The 16,427-nt window shown below is 36.2% G+C and overlaps 2 protein-coding genes across 2 annotated transcripts in view; both read left to right on the top strand.

Annotated features, from left to right (window-relative positions):
* LOC121367951 (histidine ammonia-lyase-like) overlaps positions 1 to 4,373 on the top strand; it is a 19,410-nt gene extending 15,037 nt beyond the window's left edge. Inside the window, exons 13-15 of the mRNA XM_041492421.1 lie at positions 458 to 566; positions 1,204 to 1,273; positions 2,506 to 4,373. Coding sequence (XP_041348355.1) covers positions 458 to 566; positions 1,204 to 1,273; positions 2,506 to 2,529 — 203 coding nt within the window. The 3' untranslated portion in view covers positions 2,530 to 4,373. The remainder of the gene's footprint in view (positions 1 to 457; positions 567 to 1,203; positions 1,274 to 2,505) is intronic.
* Positions 4,374 to 16,334: 11,961 nt separating this feature from the next.
* The window catches only part of LOC121368615 (putative nuclease HARBI1), a 645-nt gene continuing 552 nt past the window's right edge, over positions 16,335 to 16,427 (top strand). Inside the window, exon 1 of the mRNA XM_041493354.1 lies at positions 16,335 to 16,427. This exon is cut by the window's right edge and continues 552 nt beyond it. Within this exon, the coding sequence (XP_041349288.1) occupies positions 16,335 to 16,427 (93 nt within the window).

The following is a 16,427-nucleotide window of genomic DNA, read 5'->3' as shown; positions in this document are numbered from 1 at the left end:
TTACAATCGTTAAACAGTCTGTAGTAGTCGATAACATCTTTAAAATTGCAGTAAACTCAGGAATGTCCCGTTAACACTGGCTCTGGTTGGAAGCCGACAGCGCGGTGCGAACCCTGTACATATCAGCATTAAGCCCGATGGCTTAACGGCTACGTCACAGCATCTGCGTCGATCTATGTAACCCTGTACATATCAGCATTACGCCCGATGGCTTAACGACTATGCCACAGCGTATGTGTCGATCTATGTAACCCTGTACATATCAGCATTAAGCCCGATGGCTTAACTACTACGCCACAGCGTCTGTGTCGATCTATGTAACTCTGTACATATCAGCATTAAGCCCGATGGCTTAACGCCTACGTAACAGCGTCTGCGTCGATCTGTGTACAGGACAGATTTTGTGGAAACAAGGACTGATTCTTTTTTTCTCTCTCACTCTCGTTTCGCTTTGCAGTGCTGGCTATTGAGCTGCTCGGTGCGTGCCAGGCTCTGGACTTGCATCGACCCCTCAAGACCACTGCGCCGCTGGAACGAGTCTTCCAACTCGTCAGAACGGTGGCTAAGTATGCACCTTAGTTATTGATGTCGTCGGTTGCTGTTGTTGTTGTGGTGTGGTTTGTTTCGGGTTTTTGGTGTCTCTGTGTATGCGTGTGTGCGTGTGTGTGTTTGTATATGTGTGTGTGTGTGTGTGTGTGTCTTCCTGTATGTGTGTGTGTGTGTGTCTTCCTGTATGTGTGTGTGTGTGTGTGTGTGTGCGGCGTCTCCCTCTGTGTGTGTGTGTGTTTGTGTGGGTGCGGCGTCTCCCTCTGTGTGTGTGTGTGTGTGTGTGTGTGTGTTTTGTTGGGGTGAGGGGCCTCGATATTTTGTTTAATGAGTCTTAGCAATAACACACATTTAACGCACACGTGAAAGACAGCAAGTTTTAACCTAAAAGGACACCTTTTCGTCCCCTACCGGTCCAACCGGAGGGGCCTATAGGTTTCATCTCCATCCTTCTGTCTGTCTGTCCGTCTGTCCCACATATTGTTTTCTGGACTTTTGTTTCGCAAGAACTCCAAATATTGAACTGAAATTTTTAATTTAACTTTATCATGTACTGTTACAGATTAAATTTGATTTCCACAGTGATTTACTCATTTTTCACAGAGTTATGGACTATATGGTTAAAGAAAAATTCCTTTAATTATTTCTGTTTTCCAGACCCTGGGATGTCGATCGTTACATGGCACCAGATATCGATGCCGTCACCAAACTTCTGCAAGAAGGAAAGGTAACACGCACGAACCATTCCATATACATATACATGAAGATGGTTTGTAGCTCAAAGGTAGAGGGTTGGGGCGTAGCCCAGTGATCGTGGTCAGTCTGGGATCGATTCCCATCGGTGGGATCTTTTATATGCACCATCCCACAGACAGAATAGCACATACCACGGCTTTTGATATACCAGTCATAGTGCACTGGTTGGAACGAGAAATAGCCCAATGGGCTTACCGACGGGGATCGATCCCAGACCGACCGCACATCAAGCGAGCGCTTTCACACAGAGCAACGTCCCGTTCCTTGCCTCAGACAATGCCCGACGACTGGTATGTACTCTCTCTCTCTCTCTCTCTCTCTCTCTCTCTATATATATATATATATATATATATATATCTTTCTCTTTCTCTCTCCCTCTCTTTCTATCACTCTTTCTCTCTCTCTCGTTCTCCCTCCCTCTCTCTCTCGCTCTCTCTCTCCCTCCCTCAATATCTGTGTGGTCCTTAACCATATGTCCAACGCAATATAACCGTAAATAAAATGTGTTGAGCGCGTCGTTTAATAAAACATGTCCTTCCTTCCTCTCTAAGTAGCCATAGTGTAAAATGTGTTGAGTTTTTGTTGAACTAATATTTCTTTCCTTTAATGTGATTTATACTCCAGTGAAATGTGTGTATAGAGGAGTGTATGTATACATGTGTGTGTGCGTGCGTGTGTGTGTCCGTGTGTGTGTGCGTGTCAGTATGTGTGTGTTTGTGTGTATGTGTGAGAGAGAAAGAGGGGTGAGAGAGTGTGTGTATGTTTGTGTGTGTGTGTGTGAGAGAGAGAGAGAGAGATACAGAGAGAGATACAGAGAGAGATACAGAGAGAAAGACAGACAGAGAGAGTGTGAATGTGTTTTTTAAATTAAAGACTTAAATGATGTATTTGTTTAACTAAAGCTTCACTGATGAATTGTAATGATGACATAAATTTATTATGTGTTGATGACATATCAGTTTTCTAGCTAAGATTTGGACAGGGCAGGGCAAATTTGGACAGAGTCCTGGATATGATTGAATGTTTGACATTCATAAAAAAATCATATACAATGTATATACCGTAGGTACGATGGAAGCACACATTAATTTTATTTTTATTTATGCTTGTTTTTAATTTACTAACCTGGGTTTTTTTCGGGAAAGGGGGGCAAACAGTTTGATATATCTATAATGTACTGATTGCATGTATCAATTATTTCAGATCTGGAATGCAGTGCATAACTAATGGACAACTACAGTGGAACCAGTAAAACAATTCAAATGCCATGACCATATATTGTAGCCGTAGTACTGAAAACACTTATTTCATGGCCACTTTTCCACACGACTTTTAGATGTTTTTGTAGCTGAATACTTCTCACTGGATATAACATTTATTGTGTTATTGGCTATTAATACTAGTTTATTATTTCATTAATATCCTATATTTAATCAGAAATATTATATAAAGATTATTATAATACAACTTTCATATAAGCCTTTTTTCCATTGGTTAATTTTCGTGATAAATCGGACGATAGATGTACGCTGTCATGGACAACCAGGATTTATTGCGATGACAAAATTCCGAGAACTCGTCCGATCACAGGTACCCCAAAACAGAAACCCTTAATACAAATGCTATAGTTATTACATAACGTTACTATGATATATCTAACGTTATTGTTTGTTGATACCCGTGTCGTCTGATATGCTGTCACTTAGCCTCATGTGTGGTGTTTTCGTTAGTATATTAATTCCGCGTCTTCCATTATATTTAAACGTCGATATAAATAATTTTCAAAAAATTACTAACTTCAGATGAAAATGATGTTATTGTTACTATTTTGTTATTATTTCGTGCCATTGTAACTTTTAACACTTCGTTAGCAGCAATGAACTTGCACCCACCCACCCCAAGTAAGGTCCGGTCACTGATCGATCGCAGCAGTCACCACCATGTGTCTTGTGGACTACTCTTCTAGTTTGTGTTCTCAAAAGGGTACAAGCTGGTTCATCAGAAATAATTATATCACAATCTGAAGTACCTTATTTTTGTTTAGAACATACTTTTTGGGACAATAAAATTGATAAAGAAGACAAGATGGAAATTACTTGATTTTTAACGCAATTTTAAACAACATTAACTGCTTTAAAATATCGCACAATTTTGAAAAACTTTTGAAAATAATACTTACACTTTAGTAAATGCATATTATTTTATGTATTTATAAAAACGCGAATAGTTTAATTATTTCGATAAATACTGTCAAAATGGGCCTACAATATTCACAAGACATTAATAATTTTATAAGACAAAAACAAAATGGGATTCAAACTGAATAATTTTAAATAAATTACCCCCCCCCCCCCAAAAAAAAAAAAAAAAAAAAAAAAATATTAGTTTAATATATTTTGTTTTTAGTATATAGTCAGGTGTGTTTATTACTATTAATCGTGTCAGAACACTGTTATTCTCGAATGACTATTCATAGAAATGATGTATTTTATGTTTAATATCATGTAGATTTGGTATTTTTGAATTAATCTTTGAACAATACTTTACCAAGAATGTTAACTTTAATGAAATCTATCTAATCCGATACATGTACTGATGCGCGCGCGCGCACAAAAACATACACACACACACACACACAGAGAAAGAGAGGGACACACACACACGTACGTACATACGCACCTGGGGGACACAGGGCTTTGTCAACGAACCATCCGAAGCTATTTTTAAAATAATAGAACAATTTAATAAAATAAAAAACCTCAACATTTTGTTGACGTTTTAAACTTTAATATTAAATGTTATTTAATTAAGAATAATATGGTACACATTGCTTTATAATGGAATATATACATATCGACATACACACACACGCGCGCGCACGCATGTGCACAAACACGCGCACTTACTGAAAATAATGTTAAAGAATTGATGTTGTATATAGTCAAATAATGGGTACTGTTCCCGATTATGGTTACTTCATTTTGAAGAAACCTGCTAAATTATAAAATCTAATACATATTTTTATTATGATTGTGATCGACCAAAATAACGAAATAAAGTTTTCTTTCTTTTTTTATTGGCGTGTGTTGTTCATTATCTTAGTCTTTTGCAGGGGTGCAGAAATGGAACACATTTCACTCGCCCGCCGGACCAGAACCAACTAAAATTTACTAGCCCGCCAGAATTTCTACTAGTCCGCCAGCCTATAGAAAATATACCCCAAACCTTAATTGACAAATCAATACATGTTGAAATATTCAGATCAAGACTACGTTATGAACATTTCTTTCATATAGATTTACAAAATTCAAGCGACATCCTGCAAGTATTTAATAGAAGAATGTATTGAAAACACACCGGCAACTTACAACGTAAACAACTAATTTTTAGGAACAATTGACTGTTTCCTGGGAATTAGGCTAAACCGGAACCACTATAAAAAAAGTAACCATTTTTGTTGGAGATAACAATATAGCAGTTTTATTGAAAATATCATCGTTCATATCTTGTAAGGATACCGTTTTAGGCATACATTCGGGGGGGGGGGGGGGGGGGGGGGGGGGGGTTCGGTTTTGTTTTTTTAGCCATGGATTGTGGTGCCGTTTCAGCCAACACTAGGTACCGTTTTGTGCAATATAGTTCAATTTTCGTTTGGGGCCGTTTTTGGCATGGTTACGTTTTCGGTATAACCCGTTTCTGGAAATTCGCGCTCGCGCAGTTCGGAACTCCGAAGTCGTCTATTGGCAATGCGCTGCATATATTGTGTATTTCGACATCATTCTGAACAGTTTGTTTCAATGGTACGGAATTATTGTATGGTTTATGCGGTGTCGCGGATTCAATACAAAATAAATAAATAAATAAAAACAATTATAATAGTCAGTCAGAATGAGATAGATCGCCCGTCGGACTGGTAGTTGCATTTTTTAACTCGCCCGTCAGAATTTGTACTCGCATTTGGCGAGTGGCCGAGTACTTTCTGCACCCCTGTTTTGGGTTTATTACAGTTAAAGTGCTGAAATATTTATTTAACAACACGTTAGCATGGCTATTAGATATAGTTAGTGTGGAACTTATTGTAGATATTAAGGAAGAACATCCGTTGCTGCTGAGTCGGTACAAGAAAATATTTTATTTAACGACGCACTCATCACATTTTATTTACGGTTATATGGCGTCGAACATATGGTTAAGGACCACACAGATAGTGAGAGAGGAAACCCGCTGTCGCCCCTTCATGGGCTACTCTTTTCGATTTGCAGTAAAGGATCTTTTATATGCACCATCCAACAGACAGGATATCACATACTACAGCCTTTGATATACCAGTCGTGGTGCACTATATGGAATGAGAAATAACCCAATGTGCCACGGGAAAAGGTTTCTGTTCATGTATTGCACAAGGTATATGTTTAGCGGCAATGAAGGGGGAAAATCACATTATTTTCAAAATATTATTCATTGTGCATTGGTAGTATGAGACGATTTGCAAAATTATGGTCTGTACACATATGACATTGTCAAAACCATTTACAAACTTTACAGTTGGTTTGAGTCCATTTTATCCCGTGCACAGAAACGTTTTTTCCTCGAGTATATACCTCAGCATATTTTTAAACTACGGATTTTGGGTCTCACATTGACTTGATCGAGAAAAAAAGAGGAAGAGGAAACCCGCTGTCGCCAAATAGGTACCCCCTACTGATAAAACAGCATGCGTATATTTTATATGCACTTTACCATAGACAGGACAGTACATACCACGGCCTTTTCGTTTATCAGTTGTGGTGCACACTGGCTGGGACGGGAAAAACCCACCGAGCCGAAGCAAGATGTCTTTTATATGCAATTTCCAATAGACAAGATCGCACAAACCACGACTTTTGATATGTCAGTGAAGAGTCATTGGTTGAGAGAGTAAAACACGACGGGTCCTCGGAGGGTGATCGATCCTAGAACCTATCTCATATCAGGCAAGGGCTCTAGCGCTGAGATACCCGGCATATACCGTGCTCCTCAAGTCTGGTTTCACCTCCAACTCGACAATATATCAGCTATGTTAAAATTATACAAGTAAAGAACAGACTATATCATGCAACTTTTCTTCCTGTGGTCCAGTAACCCCTTTTTAATAATTCCGTTGCTAGCATGATACATTTGGCGTTGCTATGTGTTATCAAATTACTAGGAAATGAATTTTGCGCATGACAGTATATTACCAGATTAGTAGGAAATGATTCTGCGCATGACAGTGTGTTGGTTGCTTATTTTTTAAACATCCATTTTTTAAATTACTTTTTTGAATTAAACATTAAAAAAAAACCTAGAAAGAAAGAATTAAAAAATAATAAAAACCAATATAAAAATAATGATAAACACCCCCGTCAAAACCCACACAAAAAAACAACAACAAAAACAACAGTAGCAAATAAACAAGTAGCTTCCTGCAAGGAATGATTACACTGTCAAGTAGTGAGGTAGATAGCAGCGACGTGTAAACTAATAACGGAGAACTTCCCCCAGTCACACCTAAACGGGTTTATTTTTAAAGAGAAAAAAAGAGAAAAAAGTATAGCTTAAAATTATTATTTTTTAAATATCAGGTTACTACGTTTTGATATTGTGGCTATTTGTCTCGGCTCGACAACGGTGTAACAACAGGACTGAAAATTAACATGAAAACCATGGTCGCCAGCAGGTCCTGTTGAAGAAAAATCTTACTGGCCCTTCTCAAATTCAACTAGCCTCCAATTATTACATTGAAATTTAACTGCACAGCGAAAATCGAAACTATAATGTTCTTTGTTGAATAATAACCATTGTTTGTTTGCTTCAAAATAAAATCGATGAATTGGCATGTAACTTCATAATAAATAAAGTTAAAATTCATATAAAAACATGTTCTTAAGTTTTAAACCCATACCAACTCAAATAACATTTAAAAAAAAAAGAAAGAAATCCAGTATAAATAAAATTGTTTCTTTACAAATTACCAATTATATAGATTAAATTTCATTTTTAATACAAGGGTGAATAAAAAATGCCACGATATGCAGTTTGACTTGCATTGTTTCTGAAGTAAATGTTATTTAATAATAATGCAGTACAAAGAGAATAAAGGTAGAACTGCGCGTGCTTTAGTACAGAATAGTCTGTGGTGGCAGTCTTTCTAGCGATGTAAGAGAGATGAAATAAACTGACAATGCAAGAGGTGGTATAATCTCCAGTAAAGAATTTCCTCGGGAGTGGCTGTCCTCCTAGAGACGAAACATTTAATTTGGATACTGTAAATGCTATATTCGTAGGCTACTAATAAAATAAATATTGAAAGAAAAATAAATCTGTGCCAAAAAACTACATTTTACCAAAATATACGATGTACTTAAGTTATCACATTACAAAGCATAAAATACGTGTTTATTACAGTAATATTTGGACGGTTATGTCATCATGTAAGTCTGGTGTCACTTTTAAGTCTGATATGTTCTTATTTCACACAAATCGCTTAAAATTAAAACCACACCGGCAATAACATTCAATTAACTGACCTTTGGAATAAGCCCTGTAGTAATGAAAAATTACATTGTTATTTTTATATGCGTGCATGCGCTCATGTTAGTGTGAGTTAAAACTACAAGATACATGTTGATTTTGTCCCAGAATAATGTAAGCTAATTAAATATGATTCATTTTTACCATAACATTGAATAACAATTGTCAAATAGTAGCTCAACTAGATAATTATGGCGTATCAAGTCCATTCCAATAAGCCGACGACATCCAGATTTTAAAAATGCATCCAGTGTCTTCAGCTATGTTTTGGGAAACTCAGAAACTGAGTCTGGCGGTGTTAAAATATAGAGCATGTTCTAGGTATATATATATATATTTTTAGAGTGGAATCCCGCTACATTTTTCCATTAGTAGCAAGGGATCTTTTATATAAACCATCTCAGAGACAGGATAGCACATACCACGGCCTTCGATAGACCTGTCGTGGTGCACTGGCTGGAACGAGAAATAGCCCAGTGGGCCCACCGACGGGGATCTATCCCACCATCCCGTAGAGAGGATAGCACATACCACAACCTTTGATATACCAGTCGTGGTGTACTGGCTGGAACAAGAAATAGTCCAATGGGCCAACCGACGGGGATCGATCTCAGACCGACCGTGCACCAGGCGAACGGTTTGCCACTGGGCTACATCCCGCCCCCGATGCAGAGACGAAGGCAACTGACAGAACAACCCTGCTGCACTTTAGGTGGCGACACCCATGTGAAAAAGATCTGTTGGGTAACTCAAATCAATCAAAACTGACATTCATGTGATGTAAAAGTGCAGGCGGGCGACACACAAGAACATGATGTATGGACTCGATGGAGACAACAACTGTATATAAATGTCATAAAAATTACACAATTAAGTTCAGTCACGAAAATTCGTAACATAACGAATGAATGAATTAATGTTTAACGACACCCCAGCACGAAAAATACATCGGCTATTGGGTATCAAACTATCGTAATGCAAACAAATAAGGTGTGATCAACATCAATATAAAAATTCAAGATTTAAATAAAAACAGTGTAAAGAACTGTGCAAAAATACAAATATCACAGATAGATACTGACTTTTACTCAAAATTTTAATTTGTGGTATATTGACCATTCTCAAAGAGAATGATACACCCCTGCACCACAGTGAGGTTACAGCACGCGCAGGGATACAACAACAAACGCCGTATCACTGCATAAAAAAACAAGGCGACAACATATCTCGGAGGGATACTAGCATTGGACACTGGCGGATTTAATGAACATCTCAAGGCCGCACGGCGTTGGCCGAATTGTGAGTATAATGTAGATCTTTAACATAGGCGTACAGGTTCCCAGTTTTGTAGTGGGCCAGGCTGAATTTTGCTCGAATTAAACGAAAATGCCTGAAATCTGGATCATAATATTTATTCATATCAGCATTACTGCCAAATGGCTATACAAATAGGGTTTCTGAATGAATCACTACACATTTTACATGGTTAATAACTAATATTGTGGGTAGAATTATGGAAATACATGGTAGAAACATTTTGCCCGAATATCTCTATCGTTTTTGCCCGAATTTGAGGATTTGTCCCAGCTCTGCCTCGTACCCCCACCCCACTCTGCCTCGTACCCCCACCCCACTCTGTCTCGTACGGCTATGGTCTTCAAAACTGTAATTCGACAAACGTTTAGACACTTCATTGTTAATTTTAAAAATACAAAACATGTCTATTTTATTGTAAGATCTGTGGAGATCATGTGATGTGCATATTAAACGCAGAGTCACCTATAAACATAATTCTTTGACAGTGAAGAACTGGCTCCTGTATTGATAAATATGTGACATATACCTTCTATTTACTTTTTCTTTACCAATGATTCTTGGACGGCTACTGTTTTCGTCGAGTGATAGTACATTATATGTGTGGAATCCACCAAAGGGTGATTTCTGTTTTTAAATCACAAATGTATATTAATGAAATGAAAAATTTAATAAAGATCCGGTCTCCGTTCCCCCAAAGCGATCTTAGCCCTAAGATCACTTTAAGTGCATAACTACATTATGGTGATCCTAGCGATACGATCGCTTCGTGACACGGGGTTCTGGTCTATAACAAAGTTGACAGTTTTAGGTGGAACAGTCGTTTTTTTAAAAACAATATTTAATAATTCCTCAAATACCTCAAGTATTAATTTCACTGCCTAACAAGCCATAACAAATAATAAAACAAATAAATATATAAAATGGCTTAACTTTATTTGGCAAAATAAACCAGATAGAATAAACGTGGAGTTTTAACCCGAAGTTATTCAAATGGTGGCATCAACATGCTAAATATTTTGAGTGTTATGATAACATTAAAATCTACTTGGATTAGCAGACACTTGTCATCTCCCAGCCAGAGTTAGTTTTATTTTGTAATGTCACTACTTCGATATCTCTTTTACAAACCACTATAGTCCGTTTGCGGCAAATGGGAACAGGTGAACTGACATATAACTATATACTGCATAATGTTAAAATCATAAAAGCATATCATTACGTTTTAAATCCATACCAATTCTCATAACATTTTTTTTTTTTGCAACAAAAATATATGGGAATAAAAAAACTTTTCTTAAATTACCACCTTATTGTATTGATAATACATCTCTAATACAGGGGTGAAGATAAATTGCTGGAACAGACAGGAGTGTCGTTTCACCTGAAGTAATCGATAGTGCAGTTATCAAAGACTAAAAAGCAACATTGCAGGTGCAAAACTTTGGCTGTTCCATGATTTGCCTTCATCCTTGTATCAAACAATGACATATGCAATTTGATGGTCATTTGTAAAGAAACTTTTATTTATTTACACTGACATTTAAAAAACAAAAACATTATGAGTTGGTATTCATTTAAAACGTAACAATATGATTTTATCTGAATTTTAATATAATTCGTTACTGAGTTACATGAAATTTCATCAGTTTCCTTTTGACGCAAACGAACTATAAACAGCTAACCATTAATCCTTTGACCTATAGGTTGGACTATACCAATTAAAATTCCATAGGCGACCATGTTAACGTTTGTGTTTAAAAACACTATATGCAATATATCAACCAAACTATGACCCATAAACATCAGTACTACAACCCCTATCTCAAAGTATTAACTGCAGAAAATGGTACCTTTCATGGCTCATTTTCGGTATAACCAGATGTTGTTACAACACCCCTAGTTTCGCACAAAATGTGAGTACTTTTTTTACATGTACGTGTTCCAAGCACAAGGCTACTTGACACAGTGGTATTTAATTAAAATTTTCTAAATTTTTAGCACAGATGAAACTATTTTTTTTTACAACCAACATACTCACATTTATAACCAATCACAGGACGTGTGGTGTTAACTTCTCTATCAAAAGTTCGGTGCACCTCGAACTTTGAACTAGCCTGAAATTAATTGGTTTAGTGCTACTTATAGTCCGTCCCACAAAGAACACCTTTTTTCAAGCTATGGAATTTACTGCAAGTTATTTATTTCTAATTCGATTGTTTTTTAAATTGCACACAAATATAGTATTTTCTTCTCATTTCGATCACATATTTACTTTTCTTCTTACGTCAAACCAAATTGAAATTATTTACAAAAAATACTTTTATAGAATGATGGGACGGACTATAAAAAGAATGAACCGATAGCTGATAGCATGCTTGAACGTTTATTGGATATAAGCACGAAAATCCAATTAAAATGATTTGTTGGGGTCACCACAGCTAGTTTCAAATAAATACTAGTAGCACGGTGAATTGTTAATGAAATAAACACTAATAACAAAAATATTGACACCAGTAATACTGATAAAATTGGATACTACTGTTAAAAAAAGAGTTTGTTTTGTTTAACGACACCACTGGAGCACATTGATTAATTAATCATCGCCTATTGGATGTAAAACATTGGGTAATTCTGACTCGTAGCCATTAGAGGAAACCCGCTACATTTTGTTTTTCTAATGTAGCAAAGGATTTGTTATATGCACATTCCCACAGACAGGAAAGCACATACCACGGCCTTTGTCCAGAAAAGCCTAATCAGCTGAATGGATCCACCAAGGTGGTACGATCCTGCGACGCAAGCACTTTAAGCGAACACTCAACCGACTGAGCTAAAACCCGCCCTACTGATAAACACTGTCCAACAGACAGTAGTAATTATAATGTATTAACATCTTGCTTTGTGTACACTTTATAAATATAAACAATAAACATACATTGAATTCCACTGAAAACCTAACAGTAATTGTAAACCGGATAAGAGAACAAAAGTATATTCAACGGATTCTCTATATCTGGATATATTCTGATAGGAATGCACAGGAAGTTTGCTAATCATTATTGTGAATTTTCATATGGATTAAAATAAAGATCCTAATGTAAGTGACACTTTATATATCAGGGTTGGCGATTTTTTTTAATTAAAAAAAAATCAGATTTCTAAAGATTAAATCAGATTTTGTTTTTATTTAAACAAGATAATCTGATTTTTTCTTTTATTTAATTGGAAAATATAAAATTCTCAAATTGTGACGTAATCTTCCACTCATCCAAGTAACAACTAAATAAGAGTTTAAAGGTTCATGCAATGCAATTATCCATCAAATTTAATTGTATATTTAAACATTTTCAAACAAAAAATACTATCGACAAAAAACATTAAAAAAATTTACATTTCAATTTTGATATTCCTTTTATTATTGTGAAATTAAAACTTGATACAAAATTAGTCATCCTTAGAAATATCTATAGGCTTATTACAAACCTTTCATAACGTTTCAAGACTATATTTTTATAATACCACCTTATAGTGTACATTGATGTTCAAACCTGAATGAAACTATAATCTTTCATTAACTTAGAGAAGTTAACACAATACCGGTATTGATTACTTCAGAATATGTTTATATGCCTATAAAGAGTGGCCTAACTTCTAAAACTTAAATGTAGTTGCAGTGAAAGGATGACTTACCTTGAAACACAAATCTGTATTTAAATATGACACTTTTTAAATGGACGTTAGTTTTTAAGTATTTTTTAAGTAAAACATATTTTTAAAATAACATGTACATATTGTTCAAGTAAGGTTTGACAGTTGTGAAGAAGCTGTTGTCTGCTGTAGCAGCATTGTCGGGTGTGTAACGGATATTCAGCTCATATGGACTGGTTTACTCCAAGTTAAGAAACAGGCTTGGAACTGATAAGGCTGCAAAACTTGTCAAAACATTAAATGTGAAATGAACTGTCACATATCATGTCTTTCTGGAAATCACCAAAAGTGCATATTATCATAAACCTATTACTGTGTTACATATTAATGTTTTGAATGTATTATCATATTGTGAGGAATAATATAAAAGTAGTATGTGATATCTGAGAATTCTGGCTGTATGTTCAACAAAGGTCAATATTTGTTGGAATATCGAAATATTGTATGTAGTGTATTAATCGTACACAGTAATATTATTAAACTTGAATTATTAATTGTTGTAGAAATATCTACGAAACAAAAACTAAACTGGAACGAGATTGATTTGCACTCATTAACCTTTGACATCTCACTATTTAGCTCATCATCATTCCTAATGTTCACAAGGGCTTTAAAGGGACATTCCTGAGTTTGCTGCGTTGTAAGATGTTTCCGACTAATAAAATAGTTCTACGATTAAACTTACATATTAAATATATTTTCTTGTTTAGAATATCAGTGTCTGTATATTCAATGTGTTTCTGGTCGTCTTAATATTTGTAAGAAGCCCAAACTGAATTCTGTCCTCAAATAATTTCGTACGTATTTTAGAAAATAAAATGAAATTTAACCTAGTACAAATATTAGAACGATCAGAAACACGTTGAATATACAGCCACTAATATTTTATGCAGAAAAATATATTTGATATGTAATTACAATCGTTAAAAAGGCTGTTATAACAGTCGATAACATATTAAAAGTTGCAGGAAACTCAGTATGTCTCTTTAAGCTTTCAAATGCTGTTATGTGTGTATGTACATGCGTGTGTGTGTACGTGCGTGCGAGTATGTGTGTGTGTGCATGTGTGTGTGTATGTGCATATATATGTGTGTGTGTGTGTGTGTGTGTGTGTGTGTGTGTGTGTGTGTGTGTGATTAAACTTCTATATAACACTTCTTTATAATACAAAGTCTATTAGAAAACAGCAAAGTCGAAATTTAAATCTTAGGTAAAAACGAACACCTGATAGTGGATCATGACAGCAATCACGACGTCCCCTAAGACATCCTTTCGATTCTGCCTTGTACAGAGAAAGAAATGTTTTATTTAGCGACGCACTCAACACATTTTATTTACGGTTATATGGCGTCAGACATATGCTTGGGGACCACACAGATTTTGAGAGGAAACCCGCTGTCGCCACTACATGGACTACTCTTTCCGATTAGCAGCAAGGGATCTTTTATTTGCGCTTCCCACAGGCAGGATAGCACAAACCATGGCCTTTGTTGAACCAGTTATGGATCACTGGTCGGTGCAAGTGGTTTACACCTACCCATTGAGCCTTACGGAACACTCACTCAGGGTTTGGAGTCGGTATCTGGATTAAAAATCCCATGCCTCGACTGGGATCCGAACCCAGTACCTACCAGCCTGTAGACCGATGGCCTAACCACGACGCCACCGAGGCCGGTATGCCTTGTACAGAGATACGATTTTGATCACGAAATACGGTTTTGTCATTCAGATTTAACAAAGGCTTCAGACATTAACTACATGCTATGTTTGTAGACTAGACGTTATTAAAATCCCTAAGTCTATGTAGGTGAAAAGAGTATATACATGACATTTTATCTGGACCTGTAGAGGTGAAAATAGTAAAACAGAAAGAAATAGCCTATCTACCATACCTATTTTATTCCCCGTGCTTTTTCTAAAACATAATGTTTAGTCCTAAAAAGACTGTGAACGTTTCTGCTGGCAACTGCGAAAAGTACTAACCGTATATCCCGCTAAAGAGGACACCTTGTAAAACACACACCCATAGGCGTACGGGCTCCCAGCTTTTGGCCGAATTAAACGAAACTGCCCGAATCTTGATAACAATATTTATTGATATTAACATTACTGCTAAACAGCTATATAGGGTTGCAAACGAATCAAAACGCATTTTTACATGGACTGCAATTTACAACTAATTTTGAGGTGGGATGATGGTAAAAAGGTCTAAGTTGAACGTTTTTTGCCTGTATATCTCTGTCGTTTTTGCCCGAATTTGAGTATTTGCTCCAGTTGCCCCTGCATCTCCGTCTCATACGCTTATACATGTGAACACTTGTGTTCTATGAAATCTGAATGACAAAACCGTTTATCCATGATCAAAACCGTGTTTGTGCACAATGCAGTCAAAGAGTCATTTGGAAAATAGTGGTTGATTCTATGAATCTCTATCTAGTACCTCGTCTATAGGTGGACAGCCACTCCAGAGGAGACCCTTTACTGGCAATAGATCCTTCCTGCACCGCTCAAAGCCAGCTTCAAATATTTGTTATTGAACCCCTATAAAAATGATCTTGGAATACACGGTCACATGTATTAATGGGTGGTCTGTACTCACAAACTGTCAAACTATATACTTTAAATGTTATATGCATCCAGTGCCCTAAAGAGGGGAGGTGGGTGAGAATTAAAAATTGTCTTGAAAACACGAAGTAAAATTAAAACATTAGGGATAAGTATAGCCCCAATCTGTTGGTGAGACACAATCAATAGATATAACGGAAACATAACTTTACATTAATAATTGAGTTCGGTCTCTCTCTCTTTCTCTCTCTCTCTCTCTCTCTCTCTCTCTCTCTCTCTCTCTCTCTCTCTCTCTCTCTCTCTCTCTCTCTCTCTCTCTCTCTCTCTCTCTCTCTCTCTCTCTCTCTCTCTCTCTCTCTCTCTCTCTCTCTCTCTGGTCTATGCTGGGTGTGGCGCAGTGCATTTTGGTGTATATAAGATAGGTAGTACATGATGTAGGTTCAATCTGTGCCGTTCTACGCCCTTGACATATACCTAGGGGTTGATATTGGTAACATTTTTAGATATATTATTGTATCTGGTATTCACTTTAATCGTTGGTATGTCTTGAGGTAAAAATCTGAGATATGCTTCCGACAAGATAAATTAAAAAGTGAAAAAGATTTCTTGCATCCACACCTATTGTCTTAAATATACAGACACTTAGGCCCATATTTATAAAGGTGTTTTAACATAAAAACGTGTTTCAAAAAGATAAAACAATGTTTTAAGAAAAATCAATATTTACAAATATGTTTTAACTTTAAAGCACTGCTACTAAAACATGTTTTTACATCCATATTTATAAAAGTATTTTAATGTTAAAACATGTTTTAAAATATCCTAAAACACGTTTTAGTTAAAACAATGAAGAGGTATGTCTAACTCAATCACGTGTTTGGACATGAAACATGGACGTACTCCGACAACTACAACATCTTCAACGTGTTCAGGATATTAACTACAACCGTGCAATAAGACGAGAGCGTGTTTTCAGAGATCGT

Source organism: Gigantopelta aegis, chromosome 3 (assembly GCF_016097555.1).
Source record: "Gigantopelta aegis isolate Gae_Host chromosome 3, Gae_host_genome, whole genome shotgun sequence".
Classification (NCBI taxonomy): Eukaryota; Metazoa; Mollusca; class Gastropoda; order Neomphalida; family Peltospiridae; genus Gigantopelta; species Gigantopelta aegis.
This window is presented reverse-complemented; position numbering and strand designations above follow the sequence as displayed.